Source organism: Sciurus carolinensis, chromosome 4 (assembly GCF_902686445.1).
Source record: "Sciurus carolinensis chromosome 4, mSciCar1.2, whole genome shotgun sequence".
NCBI lineage: Eukaryota > Metazoa > Chordata > Mammalia > Rodentia > Sciuridae > Sciurus > Sciurus carolinensis.
Window position 1 is genome coordinate 42,269,059 of NC_062216.1, and position 22,471 is coordinate 42,291,529.

At 38.3% G+C, this 22,471-nt stretch overlaps 1 protein-coding gene across 2 annotated transcripts in view; it reads left to right on the plus strand.

Moving 5' to 3' along the window:
• The first annotated feature begins 3,485 nt into the window (after positions 1-3,485).
• Asah1 (N-acylsphingosine amidohydrolase 1) overlaps positions 3,486-22,471 on the plus strand; it is a 34,183-nt gene continuing 15,197 nt past the window's right edge. The window contains exons 1-2 of one of the 2 annotated variants that reach the window (XM_047551343.1): positions 3,486-3,713; positions 18,333-18,379. In XM_047551343.1, the coding sequence (XP_047407299.1) occupies positions 3,633-3,713; positions 18,333-18,379 (128 nt within the window). In that variant the 5' untranslated portion in view covers positions 3,486-3,632. The other variant, XM_047551345.1, reaches the window with a different exon arrangement.

A 22,471-nucleotide genomic window follows, 5' to 3' on the forward strand; every position in this document is an offset into this window, starting at 1 on the left:
GCAATTTAGCAAGTTCCTAGGCAAATTTGCAAAACCTTGTCTCAAAAAATAAAAGCTGGGGATATGACTCAGCACACCTGGGTTCAATCCCCCAATAGTACAGTAGAATTTAAGGTGAATGATCTTCATATCAAATAGCAATTTGATTTGGTAACAGCTACTAAAAGACTACTACTTCTAACACCTTAGGGTTTTTTATTGTCTGGTTTTTTTGTTTTTTGTTTTTTGTTTTTTTTTTTGGTACTGGGAATTGGTTAAGGGGCACTTAAGCACTGAGCCACATCCCCAGCCCATTTTATTTTTTTGAGATAGGGTCTCGCTAAATTTCTGAGGCAGGTTTTGAACTGCTTTCTTCCTGCCTTAGCCTCCCAAGCCACTAGGATTACAGGCGTGCGCCACCACACCCAGCCTAACAGACTTAAGTCTAAGATAATTCAGCATATCAACACTAAACATATATTCAGCAGTACACATGTTCCTAGAGTGAAGCCCAAAATCTTACAAGGGCTCTTAATGCTCTACAAAATCTGCTTTCCTAACTGCTCTGATTTCATCTATTTCTTTTCCCCTTTTTCCTTCTACTCCAGCTACACCAGTTTCCTTGCTATAGCTGAACTGCCAGATACATTCTGTCATGTTGGGTTTTTTTTTTTTTTATTATTAATTGAAGTCCACACTTGTAGTTTGTCTATTGTGACATGCTAGCTCAGACGCAGGTAAGGACGCAGAGTCAAGACCCAGACTCCGGCATTGGGTGGAAGCAGGCTTGTAGTGAGCAGTCTGCAAACTCATTTATTGCAGGGACAGCCATACATTTTTATAGGTTTCTTTCCCAATCAAAAAGTGCCACGGGGGATCAGACCACCAGGCTCCTATATGGGTCCCTTGGTAACACACTAGATCAATTTGGGGCAGTTGTTTACTTTCCTAGGTGGCCAAAGCAGAATGCTCCTCTCTGCAGGTTTTCCTGACAGGTGTGAATGTGCCAAGGTTTTCCTTACACACTTGAGACATTCACTGCTGCCAGTGAAGAACTAGGATTTCTCCCAACACACACTTTATTCAGATTTCTTGAGTTTTTGCCTAGTATCTTTTTTTTGGTCCTATATATGCTTTTATTTTCAAAGCACATTTATGACCACCCAAAAACAAACAAACAAACAAAAAAGCACATTTATGTGAATATGTTATTTCTTTAGTGTATATATACATTTTGTGTGCATGTATGTGTATATTTGTATATATATGTATATGTGTATATACATATATATATGCTTGAAAGTCCTCAAATTTCATAATTTTAAAAACCAAGTTATAGCATTTCACTTATATAATTTTTAAAAACTGATTTTTTTGGTGGTTGTTGTTGGGTTTTTTGTTTTTGTTTTGGCAGTCCTGGGAATTGAACCCAGGGCCTCACACATGCTAGGCAAGTGCTCTACCATAGGTGTCCTGAAATTTACCATCTCTCCTACCTCAGCCTCCTGAGTAGCTGGGATTGCAGGTATGTGCCACTAGGCCAGGCTAAAATTTTATTTTTTTAGCTGATACATAAAAACATTAAAATTGTACATATTAATGGGAAACCATGAAATGTTTTGATACATGTATACAATATGTAATGCTTAAATCGAGTTAAACATATCTCTATCTCTTCAAACCTTCTTTATAGTAAAAATTTTGAAAATCCTTCCTTGTAGCTTTTTGAACTTTGCAGTCACATTGTCACTTTTAAGCCTTTGTTCCAGGTGCTACCTTTGCCTGGAATATTCTTTCCTGGGCATCTTCTCACTAACTTCTGGTCAATAATGGCTATCCTGTCTATGCTACTTATAATTGTATTTTTCCCTTCTCCCAGCCTCCACACTCTTAAGCCCCTTGGCCCTGGTCTGCTCTCTAGCATTTATTGACTTCTACCATCATTTGTAATATTATGTATATTACCTTCTGTATTATATTTCCCTCAAAAGATACTTTTGTTGTTCCCTATATTAGGAAAAATGCTTGGTACATCGTAGGGTTTTTTTTTTTTTAATATGTATTTTTTTAGTTGTCGATGAGAACTTTATTTTTTTTATATGAGGTGCTGAGAATAAAACCCAGTTCTTCACACTTGCTAGGCAAACAATCTACCACTGAGCCACAACCCCAGCCCCACACATTGTAGGTTTAAAACATTAGTGATTTGTTGCTGTTGTCGAGACAGGGTCTCACTATGTAGATAGCCCAGGCCAGCCCTAAAGTCCTGGGCTCAAGCAATTTTCTTGCATCAACCTCCTGAATAGCTGGGACTACAGTTGCTCAACACCTAGCTAATAGTGCATATTTAATGTTTGAAGGAGTAACTCGTATGAGCTTTAATCATGTGATATATTTCAAAAGTCAAACTTCCTCCTTAAGAAGTACAAGTTATTTACCATCTCTCTCCCAATATAGGGGAGGAAACCCACATCAAATTCTCATTTCCCAACCTTCAACAAAAAGACTCAGGAAGTAACAAATGGGTGAAGTTGCAGTTTCTCCCCCAAACCCCAACGTTCATGAAATACATCAATCCCCAGCATTGAAAAAAATGACTTTTTTTAGTTATTAATGTTGTGAGTTTTAATGAAGCATTTACAAAATGACCTGGACCAGAAAGTGCAAGTCGGAGGGCAAAATCTCCTGTTGGACTCTTAGGTAACTCACCCTACCATGGTGAGTGACTTCGACCACAGAACGCATGAAAGTCAATCAAATACGGTACTTCTGTAACTCTCACTGCTTTTCGGAGCAGGCTAAGGCACCGGGTGACAGCCTCCTAGGTTTACTCAGCCAACTTGAAGTGTTTCACGAGTTAGGTGCAAACGTACCGCTGCAGAATGGCCGAACACATCAAAGAAGGTTCGTCGGTTCCACCTGTTCATTTCACCTGAGCGTAAGAGTAAGGCACTGAAGCCTAAATTCTGCGACTTAACTCTTCAGTAAAGGCCTGGAGTGTCCCAGTGGAGATGACCTCCGTTTACTTTTACCCTGGCACCTGCACTTTGTCCACTGACCCCGCCGTCAGGAAGAATAACCTGACTCATTTCGAGTGGGCTTTCCTCCGAAGGCGATGATGACCCATCTTTGCACGTTAGTTACACTGCCTTTTAAGACTCGTTTAAGTTCGTTTCATGGGCACTGAGCACGGTGCGACCCTAGCGCAGATCTCGCCCAGGTCTGTTGAGGACCTAGCAAAGGGGAAGCCACTCCCTCCCGGACCAGCGCTAGCAGCCCGCTTGGAGCGCACGAAAACTCTGGGACTGGTTCCGCGTCCCCGCCAGCAGGGGCGGGGCTAAGGCTGGACCCAACCACAGCTCGCGGGACGGAGGGGGAGACGCCGAGAAACCGCTCCTTATGGCCAGAGAGGACTCCCTTTGTGCAGGTCACTCCACCCTTCGGAAAGCTTCCTCATCCTGCCGCCCCTTCCGCCACACTGACACGCCCAAATCCTCCTTCCCACAGTCTGCTCCACGGCACCCCCGCCCTCGCGTGGTGCGGCCCCGAGTCACGGGTCACGCGGCTGTGGGGGGCGCGGCCTGCTTTGAGCCCTAGGGTGCCTCTCGAGGCGTCGGCGGAAGTCCCTTGGAGCGGCGGCGGCGGCAGCTGGAATGATGCTGGGCCAGAGTCGTTTCATCTTCATCCTTCTGGCTGCGGCCGTCACCTGCGCCTTGGCACAGCACGCGCCGCCGGTGGGTGAGCTGGAACCGAGGCGCAGATGGGGGCACAGGTGCAGGCGGGGGCGCAGGTGCAGGTGTGGCGGGGCGGGCAGGGAGTGAGGAACATCTGGTCGCGGGCAGTCACTTTACAAGGTCTGTGGTTTAGTTTGCAGGAGTGTGGCTGCAAACCCGCAGGTGAGCCCCATACTGGGTTGATTTGGTGCTAGGTGGAACAAGAACTCCTTTTAGGGAAATCCTAAACTCCGAAGAATGGCTGTGTGTGGTTTGCACACCCTCAAATTTGAGTACTAGTATTTGAACTATTAATTCTATCTTTCGCATCCGGAAAGACATCTTTACAGAAAAAATTCCAGTCCTTTGTGTGCATTACTCCAGCGGCAGATTGCATGATAACTCTGTCATTCTCTGTTTTAGGTACTTTCTCCTCAAGGAGCTATGCCTTCACAGGAAGCCCCCCATCACAAGTTGTCTTGTGGAACTTGTGTAGTGGGAGCCGCCCATAGCAGGCCCCAGCATGTGGGTTGTAGCCTTCACCCCAAGTCATGGGAACGCCTGTCTTGTGGCCTTTTCCAGCAAGCAGGTCACAGGGCCACAGACTTCTCAACTGCAATAGAGTGAGGGACCAGCGTGACTTCTACACAAGAGGAAGTAGACCTAGAGTGAGAAAATCTCTAGCCAGCGGTCACTCTATTGTTCACTGAAGCATGCCTGAAGTCAAACCTCTTGGCACCCCATCTGGCACTCTTTCATAACTCATTTCTTTAAAAGCAGTAAGACTGGGGACCTATGTCAGAGGTAGAGTGCTTGCCTAGCATGCCAAGTTCGTGGGGTAAATCCCCAGTCCAAAACAAAACCAATAGGGTGCATTTTTCTTTGCTAGCAGATCAGATAAATAGAAACCTGGGTACATCTGACCTGAGGCTACCTGAGGATGATGTCATATAGCTTAGGTAGGACATTGAAAGTGGAAGCCAAGTGTTGTTTCCTGTATTGTTTAATTCCTGTAAGGAGAAATGCTTTAAGAATCAAATCATGATAGGATATTATTCAGCTATTAAAATTTGATATAAATTTAGCAGATAAGAGCAGAATGTAGAACATTACATACAGTTATTTAAATAATAGAAAAATACACAGTATGTACATGTGGACAAGGATTGAAAGAAAAAGGAAAAATAAAACTTAGTGTGCATAGGGAATTAATTTGCTTGAGGGAAGTTGGGATTTTGGGGATCTTTAAAGAATTTAATACTTTGGTGCTGTTGGATACCCTTCATCCAAAGACCACCAGGAACACACTAGTAGTTGAACAAATTGGGTGTAATATTTTTTGAGGTAAGGGAGAATGCACAACATGAGCAACCATGGATTAGGAAAAAAAAAAAACTATTAACAAAATTTGAACTTGGGTTGCGTGATTTGGGGTTAAGACTGAGGAATTTGGGAGTTGCTCTTGATTAGATGCGTTTAGAAAGTGGGGAAATTCTTGGGTAAAAATGCAAGTCGTTCATTTAACAAGAGAAGGGGTGTTTGATATTTTGTGGGTTGCACAGTGCCCTTGTTCTTGTCAGTACTTAGACAGAATCATGAAGTACCCTTGCTTCATTTCATTATGTCTCAGAGTAGTCTTGTCTGAGGTAGGTATTCAAGAGCAGAATAGAAATAACCTGACTGTGAGTGTTGGTACAGGTTACCTTTGTTGAATACAGTTGAGATATGAAATGTCCGTTCTGTTTGGCAGCTGGAGGTCATTGGTTATCTTGACTCAAGCAGTTTAGAGGCTGAAAATAGATTGTAGTAGGTTGAGGATTGATCAGAAAGAAAGTTACTGGAGAGATGACTGTTAGTAATAGATCTAAGCAGATCCATAAGTTGTGTGTTGAAAGATAATGAATTGCTGAAGGGAACATTTTTATGCATCAGCTTCTCATATAAGTAGTAACACTGTTAACATTAGATATCAAATCAACTTTAGCAGTGATTTTTCACAAAGATTCCAAAATATATAAACTCCACATGACTTCACAGTGTCTGTTGTATTGCACTGCATGGACTGGCTTTTCCCCATTTCACCAAAGAAAGGACCACACATGTATGATCTATTCATTTGTTCAAATAATATTACATGCCCATCACATGCCAGATTCCATGCCTAAGGCTGGCAGTGAGTCAGTCAACAAAATAGACGAGGCCAGTGCCCTCTTGGAGGGTTTATTCATATTCCTTTTATCTAAATATCAGCAGTTTAATTCTATTGAAGCCAAGAAAACATTTATGTACTCATGAATTGTGTATGCAAAAAACAGACCCTTTCTTCTTCAGTTTGTGTCTGCTAAGTTTTAGACGTTTTAGTAAACAAATCTTATTTAGAATAGTAAAGAATTGAATTAAAAATTGTCGGAGGCTAGGGATATAGCTCAGTTGGTAGAGTGCTTGCCTTATATGCACAGGCCCTGGGTTCAATCCCCACCACACACACAAAAAAAAATTGTCTTACTAGAGTTATTCAGCTTCTTTTCTGTTAGGTATAAAAACTGGCATGAGTTTGCTTCTTTAAGTTATCTTTCATTCCTTTTCTGAGTATATGAATAAAAAAACACAAGGTCATTCAGAATTTTTTTGTACACTAGTAGAAACACTTCGTTGAGGTTCTCATTAATTTTTCAAGACTCAAATATTTTCAGGAACTGAACAAATTTTTTGTTTTTGTTTTTGTTTTGTGTGTATGGTACCAGAAATTGAACCCAGAGCGTTCTACCCCTAAGCTACACCTCCAGCCTTTTTTATTTTTTGAAATAGCATCCCACAAAGTTGCTCAGGCTGGCTCAAACTTGCAATCCTTCTGCCTCAGCCTCTAGAGTCACTGGGATTACAGGTATGGGCCACCATGCCAGACTACTTTCCTTCCTTTTTTTTTTTCTTCTTCTTTTTTCCCCTCATAGGTGTAGAGCATTGATTGAGTCTTTAATGAAATAATTTTCACTAAGTATGTTGTAAATATTTTCCTAAGTATGCTATTTTCTATAGCTCTTGTTATTAATTTTTCATGATGAGTGGGAAAGATATTAGACTGATTAATTTCAAAGAGGTTTAAGTTCCTCTCAATCAGAATAATTAGAGAATTCACTGACCCAGAAAACTTTAAAAAATCATTTTCCAGTGTTTCAAATAGATTAAAACATTAGGTTTTCATCAGTTTTCTTTGCCCTTAGAAAGCAAAACAAAAGAGAGGAAGACTGTGAAGAGGGTGTTGAGATTCTAAATTTGACTTTTCCCAAATAAATAAAAGTAACAGTGTACCAAACAGACTGCATACCATCTCTGTGTTATCATCTATTTATAATCTTTATGTATCATCTGTTTGAACTTTTACCTACCTTGATAAGATTGCCTATTATTAAAACATGTATAGTTAAGTTTGGGGATAGTAAGGAACTTGAAGTAGCAAATGAACTCTTTATAATTCAGTTTTTAGGGCCACACATACATCTTGAAGCTGTGCTTCCCTTGGAAAATTGTCCTTGAGGGTGGGGATATAGCTGTCTACCCTGACCCCAAAATAAATGTTGTTTAAATAACTTCTAGGTCAACACCTTCTGAGCACCTGAAATACTGAGGCCTCATGGCTATTACTTTACTTATTTTCACTCAACATTTACCCTTTATTCTTGGAACCAGATATTATGCTTGCTTCATGTCTGTTTATTGTAGCCGGGATTATCATAGTTATCAACCTCAGACTCCCACATGTATTATTGCAAGGTTGCTCCGTAGCTCTTACCTCTGGGGCAGGTTGACTTCTCTTCTAAAACTTGACAGAGCACTTTCAACTTCCCTCACAGTTGTCTAGTAACATATGTGCTTGTAATTTGATTTTTAACATTGGCTTCAGAACACAGGACACGAAAATATAATTATTGGGAGGGACAGGAGTCATTGCATTTCACTTATTTGCTGAGTTAATTCTAGTGATCATCAAAAGCACTGAACTAAGTGTAGCTTATTCTCTGTATTAGGAATCAGATTGAAGCACTGATTTTCTTGTTACTACTATAGGAAACTGTGACAGAGCAGGGCTAACCCTTTTCTGTTTGTCTCTTGCTTTGTAACCATCTACAAATCACTAATGGATCTGAGCCTTGCATCCTGAACATGACCATTAAATTTCTGGTTGCTTGAAATTGAGTAAATAGACATAAATTGTATTTTTGTGAATGAAGTCATACTTTAACCATAAGGTCTGATACTTAGAATAATTTTATATTGAGTAAGTTAGTATAAAGAATTGCATTTCTAAAGTTAATAATTACCTTCCTTATTAAATGATGTTTGAAAATTCATATTTATAAATTAAGACTTTCTTGAATAGAATGCTACTTTTTTTGGAATCCAGTCCCAAATTTACTTAACAAGGACTAGAGAATTTAGAGTCTGTGCCCTCCGTTGCAGCAGCTGGTATTATTTTTAAATAATTTTAGATAGTGATAGCTTCAAACATTTAAAAATAACATCAGAGAATCATTATTTGAAAATCTTCCTCAATCTATATATAAAAATCATACAATTTTAAAAATAAATATTTAAAATTTGTATCAAATTGTTCATAGTTTAAAAAAATCAAATAATATGGACAGTCTTATCAAAATTAACAGTCTCTTGCCCCATTCCTTCTACCCCACCCCTTTTGCTTAGAGCAATCACTTTTAACTGTTGCTGGCTCTTAGTTGACCAGGTAATTTGTTCAAGGGGTACTCACCTAGAACCAACATTTATTGCCATGCTGGTTGTTTACAGCCCAGTTATCTTTGATTGATTAGTACCTATATTGTGGGTGTTAAAAATTAATTTCACCCCTAGATGTCTTCATGAATATCAATATTGATGAAATATTTATATATTTGCCTGAGTTAATTAGCTTTAGGCATTGTCTGTCATACCACAATGGTAGATAAAAATTTAGTTTACTTTTAACTTTCATCTTTTTTTTTCCTAGTGCTTTATTTAGATAATACACATTGCATACAATTCACCATTGAAAATGTACAGTTACATGGTTTCAGTTTATTCATAGAGTTGTGCTATCATCAATATGATCAATTTTAAAGCATTTTTATCACACCAAAAGAAACCCCTCATTATTTACCTTCACCCCTTAATCCCTAACCACCAAGTCCTAGGCAACTTCTAATGAATTTTCTGTCTTTAGATTTGCCTATTTTGTACATTTTACACAAAATGTGTTCTGTTTTGTTTGTTTCTTTGTGATGCTGGGGATCAAACCCAGGGTACCACTGGTGCTGGGCAAGTGCTCTACCACTGAGCCATACCTCCAACCCATGAGTGGTTTCTTTGTGACTGGCTTCTTACTTAGTATAATGGTTTTAAGTCCATCCTTCTTGTAATATGTACAATATGTAATATGTATTCAGTACTTCCTTTCTCATTGCCAAATAATAATCTGTTATATAGATACTATATTTTGTTTATCCATTCAGCAGTTAATGGACATTTGGATTGTCTCCACTCTGGACTATTAAGAATAATGCTGCTATGAATATTTGTATACAAGTTTTTGTTTGGATATAAGTTTTCCAATCTCTTGGGGATATATCTAGGAGCAGAACTGAGAGGTCATTTGATAACTATGGTTATGTGTTTGAGGAACTGCCAGATTGTTTTATAAAGTAACTACACTATTTAATATCATACCAGCCAGGTATAATCGATCCAATTTCTTCACATCCCTTCCAACACTTATGTGTTTCTTTTTATTGTGGCTATCCTAGGGTGTGTGAAGTAGTGTGGTTTTGATATGCATTTCCCTGACAGCTATCACGTTGACCATCTTTTCATATGCTTATTGACCATTTGTGTATTCCCTAAGTATTTTTTACTTTTTTTCTCCCTGTAATGGAGATTGAATCCAGGGCTATTCTACACTAAGCTACATCCAAAGCCCTATTTATTTATTTATTTATTTATTTGTTTGTTTATTTTGAAACAGGTTCTCACTAAGTAGCCCAAGCTGACCTCAAACTTGTGATTCTCCTGCCTCAGCCTCCCAAGTAGCTGAGACTATGGGTTTGTGCCACAGTGCCCAGCTCTTAAATATTTTATTCTTCTTGGTGATATTATAAATAGAATTGTTTTCTATATTTCATTTTCAGTTTCCCATTTTCACTGTATAGAAATGGAATTAATTTTTCTATCTTCTATCCTGCAGCCTTGTGTTTATTAGTTTTAATGTTTTTAGTAAATTCCTTAAGATTTTCTTCACACTTCATTGTGTATTATTTCTTTTCCAATTAATTGCCTTTATTTCATTCTTTCTAAATCCCCTTGGCTAAAACCTCTAGACATCTTTGTCCCCTCTACATTATTTTTATCACTTTCCTTCTTCATTTCCACTTTTACTCTTGGTTAGTCAATGTTGACAAAATAAATATAACTGCAGGTTAGTTTTCTGTGCTTTGTGCATATGTCTCCTGCAAAAAAATAATGACAACAGCTAGATGTATTGATGCACACCTTTAATCCAACCTTCTTGGGAAGCTGAGGCGGAACGGTTACAAGTTCATGGCCAACCTTGGCAACTTAGTGAGACCCTTCTCAAAAACATAATTACAATGATGAGGCTGGACTGGGGCTGTAGCTTAGTGAGGGCTTGCCTAGTGCATGTGAGGCACTGTGTTCAATCCTCAGCACCACATAAAAAAAATGAAAGTATTTTGTCCATGTACAACAACAACAAAAAATTTTTTTAAATGGTGGGGCTGGGGTGGTGGCTCAGTGGTAGATTGCTCGCCTAGCACGTGTGAGGCTCTGGGTTCAATCCTTAGCACCACATAAAAATAAAATAAAGGTACTGTGTCCACCTACAACAAATAAATAAATAAATAAATAAATGGGATGTAGTTCAGTGGTAGAGCACCCCTGGGTTAAATCCCCAGTACAGAAAAATAAAAAAAAGAATAACATGCTATGATTATATTTGTTTTTCTAAAATTCTAACAATCAAACTCTATTGTCCTTAAAGAAAATTCAAATAGATCCTCTCAGTTATCCAAAAATATGCAACATTTTAGTTTGCTTGATTATATCATGCCTTTCTATACAGTTTCTAATTACTTTTTCTTTTTCCCTTACTGGAAGAAGAAACCAAACCCATGTCAACATCACTGTTTTCTGTATAGTTTTCCACCTTCTGACTTGTTCACTCAACATTTATTTTATCCATTCTTCCTGAAACCTACTGAATTCTTAGTATACCTTGATGCCGTTTTCTAACTTGCATCCTATATTTCTCAGTAAATTTTATGTGCCATATGTATCCGTATACTATTGTTCCCAATGGACAAGGCTAGGCAACCCATCCCCAAATGCCAGTTGAAGAGGTGAGCAGTGGTGAATGCAGGAAAGGAGTTTTAATTGGTGTTGGCTGCCCTGGAAAGAGCAGATAATGTCTTAGTGACTTAAAATCTGTCTTGAAGAGGCTGACAAGAACTTTAGGTTTTATAGAAAAGGAAACAAAGGCAAGGGTTGAGGATTTCCATAGCTGTGGAGGTTTTCACAGCTCAGGTAATCTTGGTCTGTTTGATACTTATCTCAGGATCAGTAAGGCAGGGCCTTGTCAGTCATAAGAAAGTTGCTGTAGTGTGGGGTGTAGTTTCAACTCTTGTCACAAGGTACAAGGTATTTATCCATCAGACCTGTTGCTCTTGGAATCCAAGTGACTATAGAACAGAATAATTCAGGAGAACTCAGAAGGGGGGGGAAAAAAAGCAAGATGGAGTCACAGAGACAAAATGGAGTTAGTTGAGACACTGGACCTTCCTTCAAATCCCTACTGTCAAGTCTTCATTCCATGTCCATGGGGAGCAGGGCCAAGGCCATTTCTTCCATAACTACTTAACGCTAATGGGGGCAATGTAGGAACTTGGAAGATTTCAACAGGTTGATGGAACTTTCTTGGGTCTTTTCTAAAAAATGTAACAGAGGCTTTTTCTTGCTGATACTAATAGTTCAAGCGCCCATCTTAAAAATGTCCTAACATAAATATCACCCAGAGGAAAAAATAAAGAAAAATAATAGCCCTAAACATTAAGTCTCTCCATTTATAAGGAATTTACTTTAGCCAATTACTAAAGAATTTTGCTAAGGCATCAATAGCAGCAATCTGTTTGTCTAGTTCTTTACTACTTCAGTTACATTTTTTTTTTTAATAATTGGGGATATAAACACAATATTCTCTCTCTTCCTCCCTCCCTCTCCCCCACCCTCACATCACTGAGGAGCTACATCCCCAGCCCTTTTTTTATTTTTTATTTTGAGACAGGGTCTTACTAAGTTTCTGAGACTGACTTAAACTTGTGATCCCCCATCTCAACCTGCCAAGTTGCTGGAATTACAGGTTTGCGCCACTCAATACTCTTTGTTAAAGAGAACACAAGTTCCCCCTTAGGCAGCAAAGTCTAAGGCCATCCAATTTTGGAAGACCACATTGTAGATTTGTGGATTTGTGTGGTCTCCTCATTTAAAAACTGATGGCCTCTCAGGTTTGATTAAAAAGTGGCTACTAGTGATTCAGTGTATAATTCTACATTGATGGAGGTAGTTTCTGGGGTAGTCAGGGATAGAACAGCCAAGAGGCTCTCTTTATATGGTACCTGGCTTTTATAACACTTATGTGGAACTGCCAGCAAATGAGACAACACATCCTGACTTCAGGTGTATCAACCAATTCAGTTATAGGGCAAAGAAAGCCCCCATTGCCATCTCTGTGGCACAGAATGTTCCCTGTCTTTAGGGAGTGATTTTTGTCACCTAAGTCACATAGATTCAATTAAAGTGACAGTCAATTATGCATCTGTCAGAGGGTCCAGCACATTACTCAGTCCTGCAGGAATTATTCAGGGTTGGTTGGTTTGTGGGGTTTTGTTTTGTATTGCTTTTTGGTACTAGGGGTGGAACCCAGGAAATTTACCATTGAACTACTTTCTCAACTCTTTTTTTTTTTTTTTCTTTGGTGCTGGGGATTGAACCCAGGACCTTGTACATGTGAGGCAAGCACTCTACCAACTGAGCCATATCCCCAACCCCTCTCAACTCTCTTTATCTTTCATTTTGAGATAGGTCTCACAAAGTTGTCAAATTTGGTCTTAATTTATAATCCATCTGCCTCAACCCCCTGAGTCCCTGGGATTACAAGTGTGCCACTGCACCCAGCTATCATTAACTCTTTCAGTACATAGGATCACTGTTTCACCTAATTGAACTTATTCTGCAGTTAGCCATCCCACTCTATTTTGTACCCCATAATCCACCCAAGGAATGACATTGACCTGTACTTGTACTAAAGCAAGAACGTGCTGTTTTGTTTCAGCTGCTTTTAGAAAAACATCTTAGGATCCTCTTGCTTAGAGTAAGGGAATAGGCATTTTCCAACAGGTGTAGGAAAAATACATTCCCCCAGATTCCCAGACCATTTGGAGAATCTGGTATATAGACAGATGGCTGCCTAGATTTTTCAGGGCAGTCTTTGGTGGCAGAGAGAGTGAGAGCTCGGCACACACAGCAGTCAGTCTGATGGTGGACTTCAGAAACATTAAGACCCCAGTTTGCAAACAGGTTAGAATGGATCTGATTTGAAGTAAGGAAAAGGCAAAGCAAAGAGTGACAGTAATGTAATTTTCTAGTGTATCTTACCTAAGTTTTGCTTTTCAAAAAATTTGAGGCCTTCAGGGGGTCGAATAGCAGAATGACTGATCCTGAAGATGGTCAGGAGGGTTGTTTTCTGGTGGTTCTCTTTTTACTCCAGTGTGGTGGATCTGCAGCCTGATATCTGAAAATTAAAGAAGTGTGCATGTTTAGAAAGAAGTCCATCCATTAAAAAGAAGTCTTCAGGTACTCAGTCTGCCTTGGGAAAGGGTTCCACAGGGTAATACCCTATCCCAGAGGAAGCAAACTCATGCATAGAAGTTAGAACTTGAGTGTACATAATGCTTAATTTTATTTTCATATTCTAAGTGTGGGGAGAATCTCTCCTTTGTGGAAACCTGAAACAGTCTCCATATTGTAGCCTACTTCTTGGAGGAACCACAATGTAGAGAAGGGCAGTAGGCAATATCTCCCCATATAAGACAATTTTCCTGACCTAAAAAGTCTATTTTAGAGTATGATCACCTGAATTATACCCACCAGTTGAGATTTCCAAGGAGTGTGTAGTCTGAATTCCTAGGGTTTTACTCACCTGCTGTGCTACCTTGGAGACGTAGGCAAGGCTGTCGTTGCCCTGTGTGGAATGGAGTATGCCGAACTTGGGAATCTCCTTTGTTAGTAGAGCTTATACTACTTCTGAGGCTTTTTCTGTCCTGGTGGATAGGCTTCCACCCAAATAGAAAAGGTATCAACAAAATCTGGTAGATAATTTGAAGTTTCTGAAAACCTTAGACCTCTGGGTAAAATCTACTTTTCAATCTTCTAAGAGATATGACCCCTGAGCTTTAGTCAGCTTTTCTGTTTGGGGGTTGTTCTTGGCACAAAGTTAGCATTTCCAGGTTATCTTTTTTATTGCCTGATATAATCTTGACCCTCTGAGATATGACCTAATGAATTCAGTTATCTTGTTCCTAATGAGAGCTCTAATGATTAGTTAGCTATGGCAAACACAAGCCTCTCAGGTAATGAGATGATGCCATGACAGTTGACCTTCCAGTGACAGGAAAGGTCCTGCTCTTTAAAATCCCATTTTGGGACTTTTCTTTTATCTGTTTCTGAAAATGCAGGAGAGAAAGAAGTCAAGTCAATATCAGGTATCTGGTGGCAGGGGTTGGGTGGGGTGAGGAAACATGGTTTTGTGTGCAGCTATATCTTGGTGACCTAATTAGCTGGGCAATTTCCTTGGTCTATAATGGAGTCTCCTTTTTGATGTCTGGGAACAGCGTATGATAACCACCTCTTTTGGCATGAGGACAGCCTTTAGGAGTTTGCATATCTCCTGAAGGATGCTTTATGTCTTTTTTATTAGAGGTTACAAACCCTTTCTCTCTGGCCCCACGGGTGTGGATAATCAAAAAGGCATACCTTTGAGTTAGTATAACTTTTAGTCTTTTTTTCTTTGGGGTGTTTGAGGACTTGGGTAAAGATTGTTAATCTTAGCTTTTGAACAAATGTACCTGCCTAGAGGGGATTTGACTTGAAGACCTCTTATAAAGTCACTGTTGCATACTTGGAATGGCATTGTTCATGATCCATGAAGCTGTTTCCATTTATGAAGAGTTCCCAATCTGTGATCAAATGTCTAATTTATCAGGTATGGTCCACTAGAAAAGACAGCATCAGGAACTTCATACAGCCAACCATAGTGGCTCATGCCTGTAATCCCAGCAGCTCAAGAGGCAGCAACAGAAGTTCAAGAAAAAAAACCCAAATAAAAGTAATTTCAGCAATTGGATGGAACAGTTCAATTCTTCCTCTTTTGGAGTTAGCCGGTTGTGAGTGACTAATATACAAAGGCTATGCTTCTCCTGGCATGACTTGGTATGTTGCTAGGGTTTTCAGGCAAAAGCCTCAAGTCCATGTGTCCCAATGGACTGGACTCAGCCACCTGTCCCAAAATGCCAAAGAGAAAAACAGTGGTGGGAAAGGAGTTTTAGTGGTTGTGGCTGCACTGAAAAAAACAGATGAGACCTTAGAGACTGAAAATCCATCTTCAAGGAATTGACAAGAACTTTGAGGCTTTATAGAAAAATGAATGAAAGCAAGGGTGAGGGTTTTGCATAGTTGGGGATTTCCAGTTGACAAAGCAGGTAATCTTGGTCAGACTGTGCTCTGGTTGACCCTTAGCTCAGGGTCAGTTAGGATCTTTTTGGTGATAAGAAAGGTGCCTTTGCTTGGGTATAATTTCAGTTTTTGTTATAAGATGTTTACCCATGAGACCTGTTGGTTGCTCCTAGAATCCAAGTTACTGAAGAAGAGAATAATTCAGAACTCAGATGGAAAAAACTCATACAAATGTGTTTGCCTTATAACTTTGTGTTGAATTAATGAAGAAACAATATTAAACCTCTAGCAAAAGCTGATTTCCAAAGCTGTTCATGTTCAACGATAGGGGTTGAACTAAAAAACTCCACCAAAAAGTTGGAGTCAGGGAGACAAATTGGAGTTAGGTCAGTGACAGGGCCCTCCTTCATCATGATATCTTGTCCTTAAAAAAGTTTACTAGTGCATACTAATCATATCAAAACAAGAAAACAGTAGACCTTAACTGTTGACTTTTGGGATAAAGTGTTCTGTGTAGTATTTTGAAATTGAATTAAATGACAAAACATGGGCTTTATTATGTAATGGTGCCGGAGTTGTGCTGAAACAATATGGGTCATGTGACCAGATCAAGTGGTCACCTCAATGTTCTCAGCTTGTAGGAGAGTAATGGTCAGAAAAACGAAATTTACAGGTACACTGTGTTATCACTACAGAAATGTTTAATAATTTAAATAGTTTAATGATCTAAAAAGTAAAATGAGGCCACAAGCAAAATAAGTCTCCAGGTAGCTCATTTTTAGCCAAGCCAGGAAAGCCATTTACCTGTAGTTACTGAATTAAATAGTATTTGATTGTTGCAACCTAAAAAATAACACAGAAAAAATTGTCCCACGTGTCTTTAAGAAGAACAGTTGTCTGAAGCTTTGGGAGCATCATTAATATGAATTAAAGACAAGTCAAACTATTTGTATTGGTTTTCCTTGGCTCCAAAAGTTATTGATACTGATTAGCTGTTGGTGTGTATTATAGGATGAATTCCAAATTTGAAATGACTGAAAACTTAGCCTCTATAACGTCTGTGAAACAACTGTTTTCCAAAGACGAGAAAATAGTAATTTGGTACAATTTGATGTTTTAATCTGCTAAGATATATCATAGTTGACAATGGTAAAAATATCTATGAGCAGAAAAAAGCTGAGTTGAACAAATTTACAAAACTTGAGAACATACCAAGCCTTCGTGATTATTAGTGGTTTTAATCATTGTCAGAAACTTTGTGGAAAATCTTTGAATCTAACATGTAAAACAAGCAATGTAAACCATGAACATCACTTGCTTTTGTGGATGTAACCATCATCTTTCTTGAATTTTTGTCAGAAATAGAACCGAATTCCTGACTTTCCCATGTGACAGAGGAACTAGAAGACTTGGTAGCAGTGAAGTTTTGCAATTTTTGAGCTTAGAGCTGAGACTGAAATTTTTTTGAACAAGAAATACCTCTTTCAACCCCTATCGTTGAACATGAACAACTTTGGAAATCAGCTTTTGCTAAAGGTTTAATATTGTTTCTTCATTAATTCAACACAAAGTTATAAGGCAAACACATTTGTATGAGAAATTATACTGCAGTTAGGTTCTTTTGACCACTGTTAATGTTTGAATCATTGACAATGTCAGACTACTTTATATATTCCCCATGACATCAAAAATTAAAACAAAGTCTAAGATCTCCATTCCTACACAAATGTGCATCAGATATTGTTTCTGAGCTTAATCTCAATTCTAATATTTCCATCCCCTACTCTATCTCCACTTATTATAGATTCATACTTTTTAAATAATTATTTGACTTTTATGTATCGGGTCTCTGGGGAAAAGAAGACAAACATATTTGCCATCTTGAACCACTGGTTATCTTAAATCTGAATGGACTTTTTGTGATAAGTTTGATTTAGGAGAAAATTCAGTTTTGCTACTAAGCTGGAACATCTGTCCCTAAAATAGTCTCATTTACTCATTGTCTCAGGCCCTCACTTCAAGGAGTACAGTGTGGTATTGAAGAGAGAAACAGTTATAATGCAGTGTCATAAACATGGTAATGGAGATGTGTATAAAATGGAGATGTGAGAGTATAGAGGAGAGGTGTCCATTTTCATAGGGGAGGTAGATGAAGATTTAACAAAAAAGAAAATATTTGAATGGGATCTTAGAAGTTAGAACCAAAAGTTTGCCACGTTAGGGAACGAGGAGGCACAGGAGGTGCATAGGCATGGAAGGGTGAGAGATCATAGGAAATGCTCCCAGGTGGCTAGAAATATTAGGAGGAGTATCGGGAGGTGAGGCTAGGATGGAAGTTATGGCCAGACTATGAAGGACCCATTTAGTGTGCCCTGAAAATCTGGTTTGGAATGCAAATCCCAGGATAAGTTACAAGAGAGTTGACTCAGAAATTCAGGTAATATCACATCCTATCAAGCCATTTAATTTTGGTGATAAATCAGTCTATGTAATAGAAACATTTTTCATTTATTTTATTTCTACTTTACTTGACATATTGGTAACATAAGAGCCAAATTACAACCCTGGCACTTGTGCAAATTGAATTGAGACCTTAATGGTATAGGATTTTAGAAATGTTTTTAAGAGGAAAAACTTACCTTAAGAAGTTTTAGGACTAGGGAGGTAGCTCAGCTGGTAGAGTGCTTGCCTCGCAAGCACAAGGCCCTGAGTTCGATCCCCAGTACCACAAAAAAAAAAAAAAAAGAAGTTTTAGTTTGTCTTCACAAACTAAAATTATTTTTACAGATTGCCTGCTCAGTTAGCAAGTGTTTGCAATTTTCTGAAATTTTTAATTTTGTTTTTTTTTAGTGGACAGAAGATTGCAGAAAATCAACTTACCCTCCTTCTGGACCAACGTGAGTAAACATCATATGGTCAAAACTCACTTTGACCTATGTAGAGATTTTTTTCTATGTAATGTTCTCTCACAAAAATATCAATAGTGAATAGAAACTAAATTCATCTCTTCCATCCTGAGAGAGTTTGGTTTCCTTAGATTTGTGTCTTATGCATTTGACTAACATATTGGACAAATAAGAAAATAATCCATGACTAAAATGTCCACTTCTGCCCCATCAAAGTCATAGAAAAGGAAAGGATTTCCTTTTTTCACTTGATTCTTCCTATCATCAAGCATTTTTCTCATCTTCAACAAATGTAAGGCCTATATCATGTTGAACTGTGATTCTCCATGATGCTTGGATATAAGCCTCTAAATTATACTTGAACAGATCAGCCTAGGAGCTCATGTAAAACATTTAGGAAATTACCCTTAGCTCAATAAAGCTGTTGAGGACAAAACAGATTTGGAAAATAGAAGAGCCAGTGCCATGTTTTAGTGTGTCTGACATTATTTTTAGTCTTAATTTCAGTCTTTCCAAATGCTTAGGGGTAAAATGGACATATGAGAAAAACATAATAGCTCACAGGTCTAGAGGTTACAGAATGTGAAAGAAAAGGGGAAAGGTATAGGGAATGGTCATATTTCTTTCCTGTTCTTCCTTCTCACTGAAAGTAGACATCTGGGGGTTAAGGGGAGGTAGGGTATTAGTAACTAGTAATATCAAGGTGGCATTTTCAGTTTTTGTAACATTCCAAATTATGTTTGTTTATTGCTTTTTTCTAAATTATCTATTCTAAGTAGCCTCTGTCCCAGTTTTCTTGGGACTCTGGAGTATCACCCCATATCCATCTGAATCCCATTGAGCATTTCTTTTTACTAATCACTGAGTGCTTGACATCTACTCTTATTTGTACATATGTGTTGTGTCATTTGAACTAGTTTCCAAGTCACCTGGGGAGCCTTGTGGGTTCAGGTAATATGACTGATATTATGATGACCTGGACATAGCAAATGCAAGAATTTTTTTATTAGAGCATTATAATTCATGCTTTGTATTTGGATTCATTTTCACAGTCATATATTCAAGGAATTTGATTTCATTCCCCATCTCGCCTTTCTCCCTCCCCCATCCCCCCTTCTACTCTACTGATCTTTCATTCCTTTATTTATTTATTTTTTATTGGTACTTTCTATATATACATGAAGGTGAAATTCCCTTTGGTACTTTTATATATACATATAACACGATATTGTTAAATTGCTCCATTTTTCTTTCTCTTTCCCTTCCTTCTTCCCTCCTTTCATTCTCCTTCTATTCCACTGATCTTCCCTATATATTTATGATAACTGATCTACCCCCCAACTACCTTCTTTTCCTTATTTTGCTCTAGCTTTCACATTAGAGAAAACATTTGATCCTTGATTTTGTGAGTGTAGCTTATTTCACTAAGCATGATCTCTCCATTTCCATCTGTTTACCATCAAATGCCATTTGCAAATGCCATTCTTCTAAATGGCTGAGTAGAATCCCCATTGTGTACTTATACCACATTTTCTTGATCCATTCATCTATTGATAGGCATCTGGGTTGATTCCATAATTTGGCTATTGTGAATTGTGCTGCTATAAACATTGAAATGGCTGTATCACTACAGTGTGCTGGTTTTAGTGCTTTTGGGTAAAAGGAGGGGGATAGCCGAGTCATATGGTGGTTTTATTCCTAATGTTTTGAGGAGTCTTCACACTGCTTTCCAGAGTGGTTGTACTCATTTGCAGTCCCACCAACAATGTATCAGTATACCTTTCCCCCCACAGTCTCACCAGCTTATAATATTATTATTTGTGTTCTTGGCAATTTCCATTCTGACTAGAGTAATATGAAATCTCAGTGTAGTTTCAATTTGCATTTTCCTGATTGCTTGAGAAGTTGAACATTTTTTCATATATTTGTTGGCCACTTGTGTTTCTTCTTTTGAGAAAAATCTGTTTAATTCTTTTGCCCATTTATTGATTGCGATTGTTTGGTTTTTTTTGGCATTGAGTTTTTTGAGTTCTTATATATTGTGGATATTAGTCCCCTGTCAGAGGAGTAGCCAACAACAATTTTTTTCCCATTCTATAGACTCTCTCCTCTTAAAAATCTAATCTCTCTCTCTCTTAATCATTTCCTTTACTGTACAGAAGCTTTTTAATTTGATGGCATTCCACTTATGATTCTTTTATTTCTTGAGCTTTAGGGTTCAGTGCCTATACTTATGTTATGGAACATTGGCCCCATGTTTTCTTCTAGCAGTTGCAAGTTTTCTGGTTTAATTCCTAAGTCTCTGATCCATTTTGATTTGACTTCTGGGCAGGTAAGGGATGGGAATCTAAAAGACTGTGTTTTCTCCAACATATATTTTTGGCACCTTTGTCAAGTATCAGACAGCTGTAAATATGTGGGTATGTCTCTGTGTCTTTTATTTTGTTCCATTAATCTTTTTTGATGATAATACCATTGTGTTCAACTGTCATAGCTCTGCACTATAATTTGAGATCTGGTGATACCTCTACATTACTTTTCTTGCAATTCTGTGTTTGTAATTCTTCCAAATGAATTTAAGGACTGTTTTTTCTAGTTCTATGAAGAATGCCATTGCTATTTTGATGGGGATTGCATTGAATCTGTATACTGCTTTTGGTGGTATGGTTATTTTGACAATATTAATTCTGCCTGTCCAAGAACATGGGAGGTCTTTCTATCTTTTGATGTCTTCTTCAATTTCCTTAGTGGTTTATAGTCTTCATTGTAGAGATCTTTCATCTCTTTGGTTAGTCATCCAAATTCTTTGATTTACTTACCTTTATGTAACCAGTTTGGGTGTTGTACTCGAGCCAGTGCACATTCCAGCTCGCTCATCGATGGCCTGCACTCAGAAGATCATCCTTTCTGTTACCACTGGCTCCATACTGGCTTTCATTGACTTATTATTGATTGCTTTGGTTGACTGATCTCATGGCCACAATTATTGAACATTGAATATTGAACATTGAATGAATACCTTCCACATTAAGTCCTTTTTTCCATTCCCTTTTATGTGTATTTCACATGTATCTGTGAACTTTTTGCCCTGTAAACCATAAATCTTCCCTGATCAGGTACTTAACTGGTTCCACATTGTGGTGTGTGTGTGTGTGTGTCTGTGTGTGTGTATGTATATGTATGTGTATACCCATGCGAAACACATACACATTTATAAACATGCATAATGTTTATGGATGTTTCTCTCCTTGTATGATATTTCTTGCTGAAATTTGTTCTACCTCCCCAGCCTTGTTTTCAACAGCAAAATCCTCAGCTGTACTCTGATCCTTCTCTTTTCTGATATAAGTATATCTTGAGCTCTAAGGGGAAAGTGAGGCATTTGTGTACCTTTAAATGATAATTTTCCTGTTCCTGTGGATTCATTCTTTCCAGTCAGGTGCATAGATTTTGGTGGCATGCATGGGCAGCTGTGAGGCAGGAAAGGGACACCTGTTCATCTAGCCTGACCAGTCATATCGATGCAGAGATCCAAGAATGATAGCTTGATCACCACTGTATCCATCTGAATCGCATTAAGCATTTCTTTTCTCCTGCTCACTGGGTGCTTAGCATCTGCTCCCTTATTTGTGCATGTGTGTGCTGCGTCACTTGGACTAGTTTCCAAGCCACCTGGGGTGCCTTGTGGGTTCAGGCTATGTGATTAAGATTATGATGACCTGGACTAAGTCTCAAAAACAAGTAAATAATATTTATCGTTTGTGGTAATGTAGGATTACTATTGATTGAGTGCCAGTGTTGCTATGTGTTCTTTGCTTATTTCATGTCATCCTCTTTTCCCTCATAAGGTAGATACTCCTTTATTTTTATAGAAAATTGAGGAGCAAATGCTAAATATTGAGATATTTTAGAAAAATATTTTGTGAGAAATGAAATGTGGGATTATATTAAAATTAAGTTATTAAAATAATTTAGTTAATCAGATTTGCAGTTCTTTCAAAAATTGTGATTACTGGGAGTTTTATTATAAAGGTTTCTGAGATCTCACCATCCCCACAAAAATCCCCTCCTATGGTATGCTCC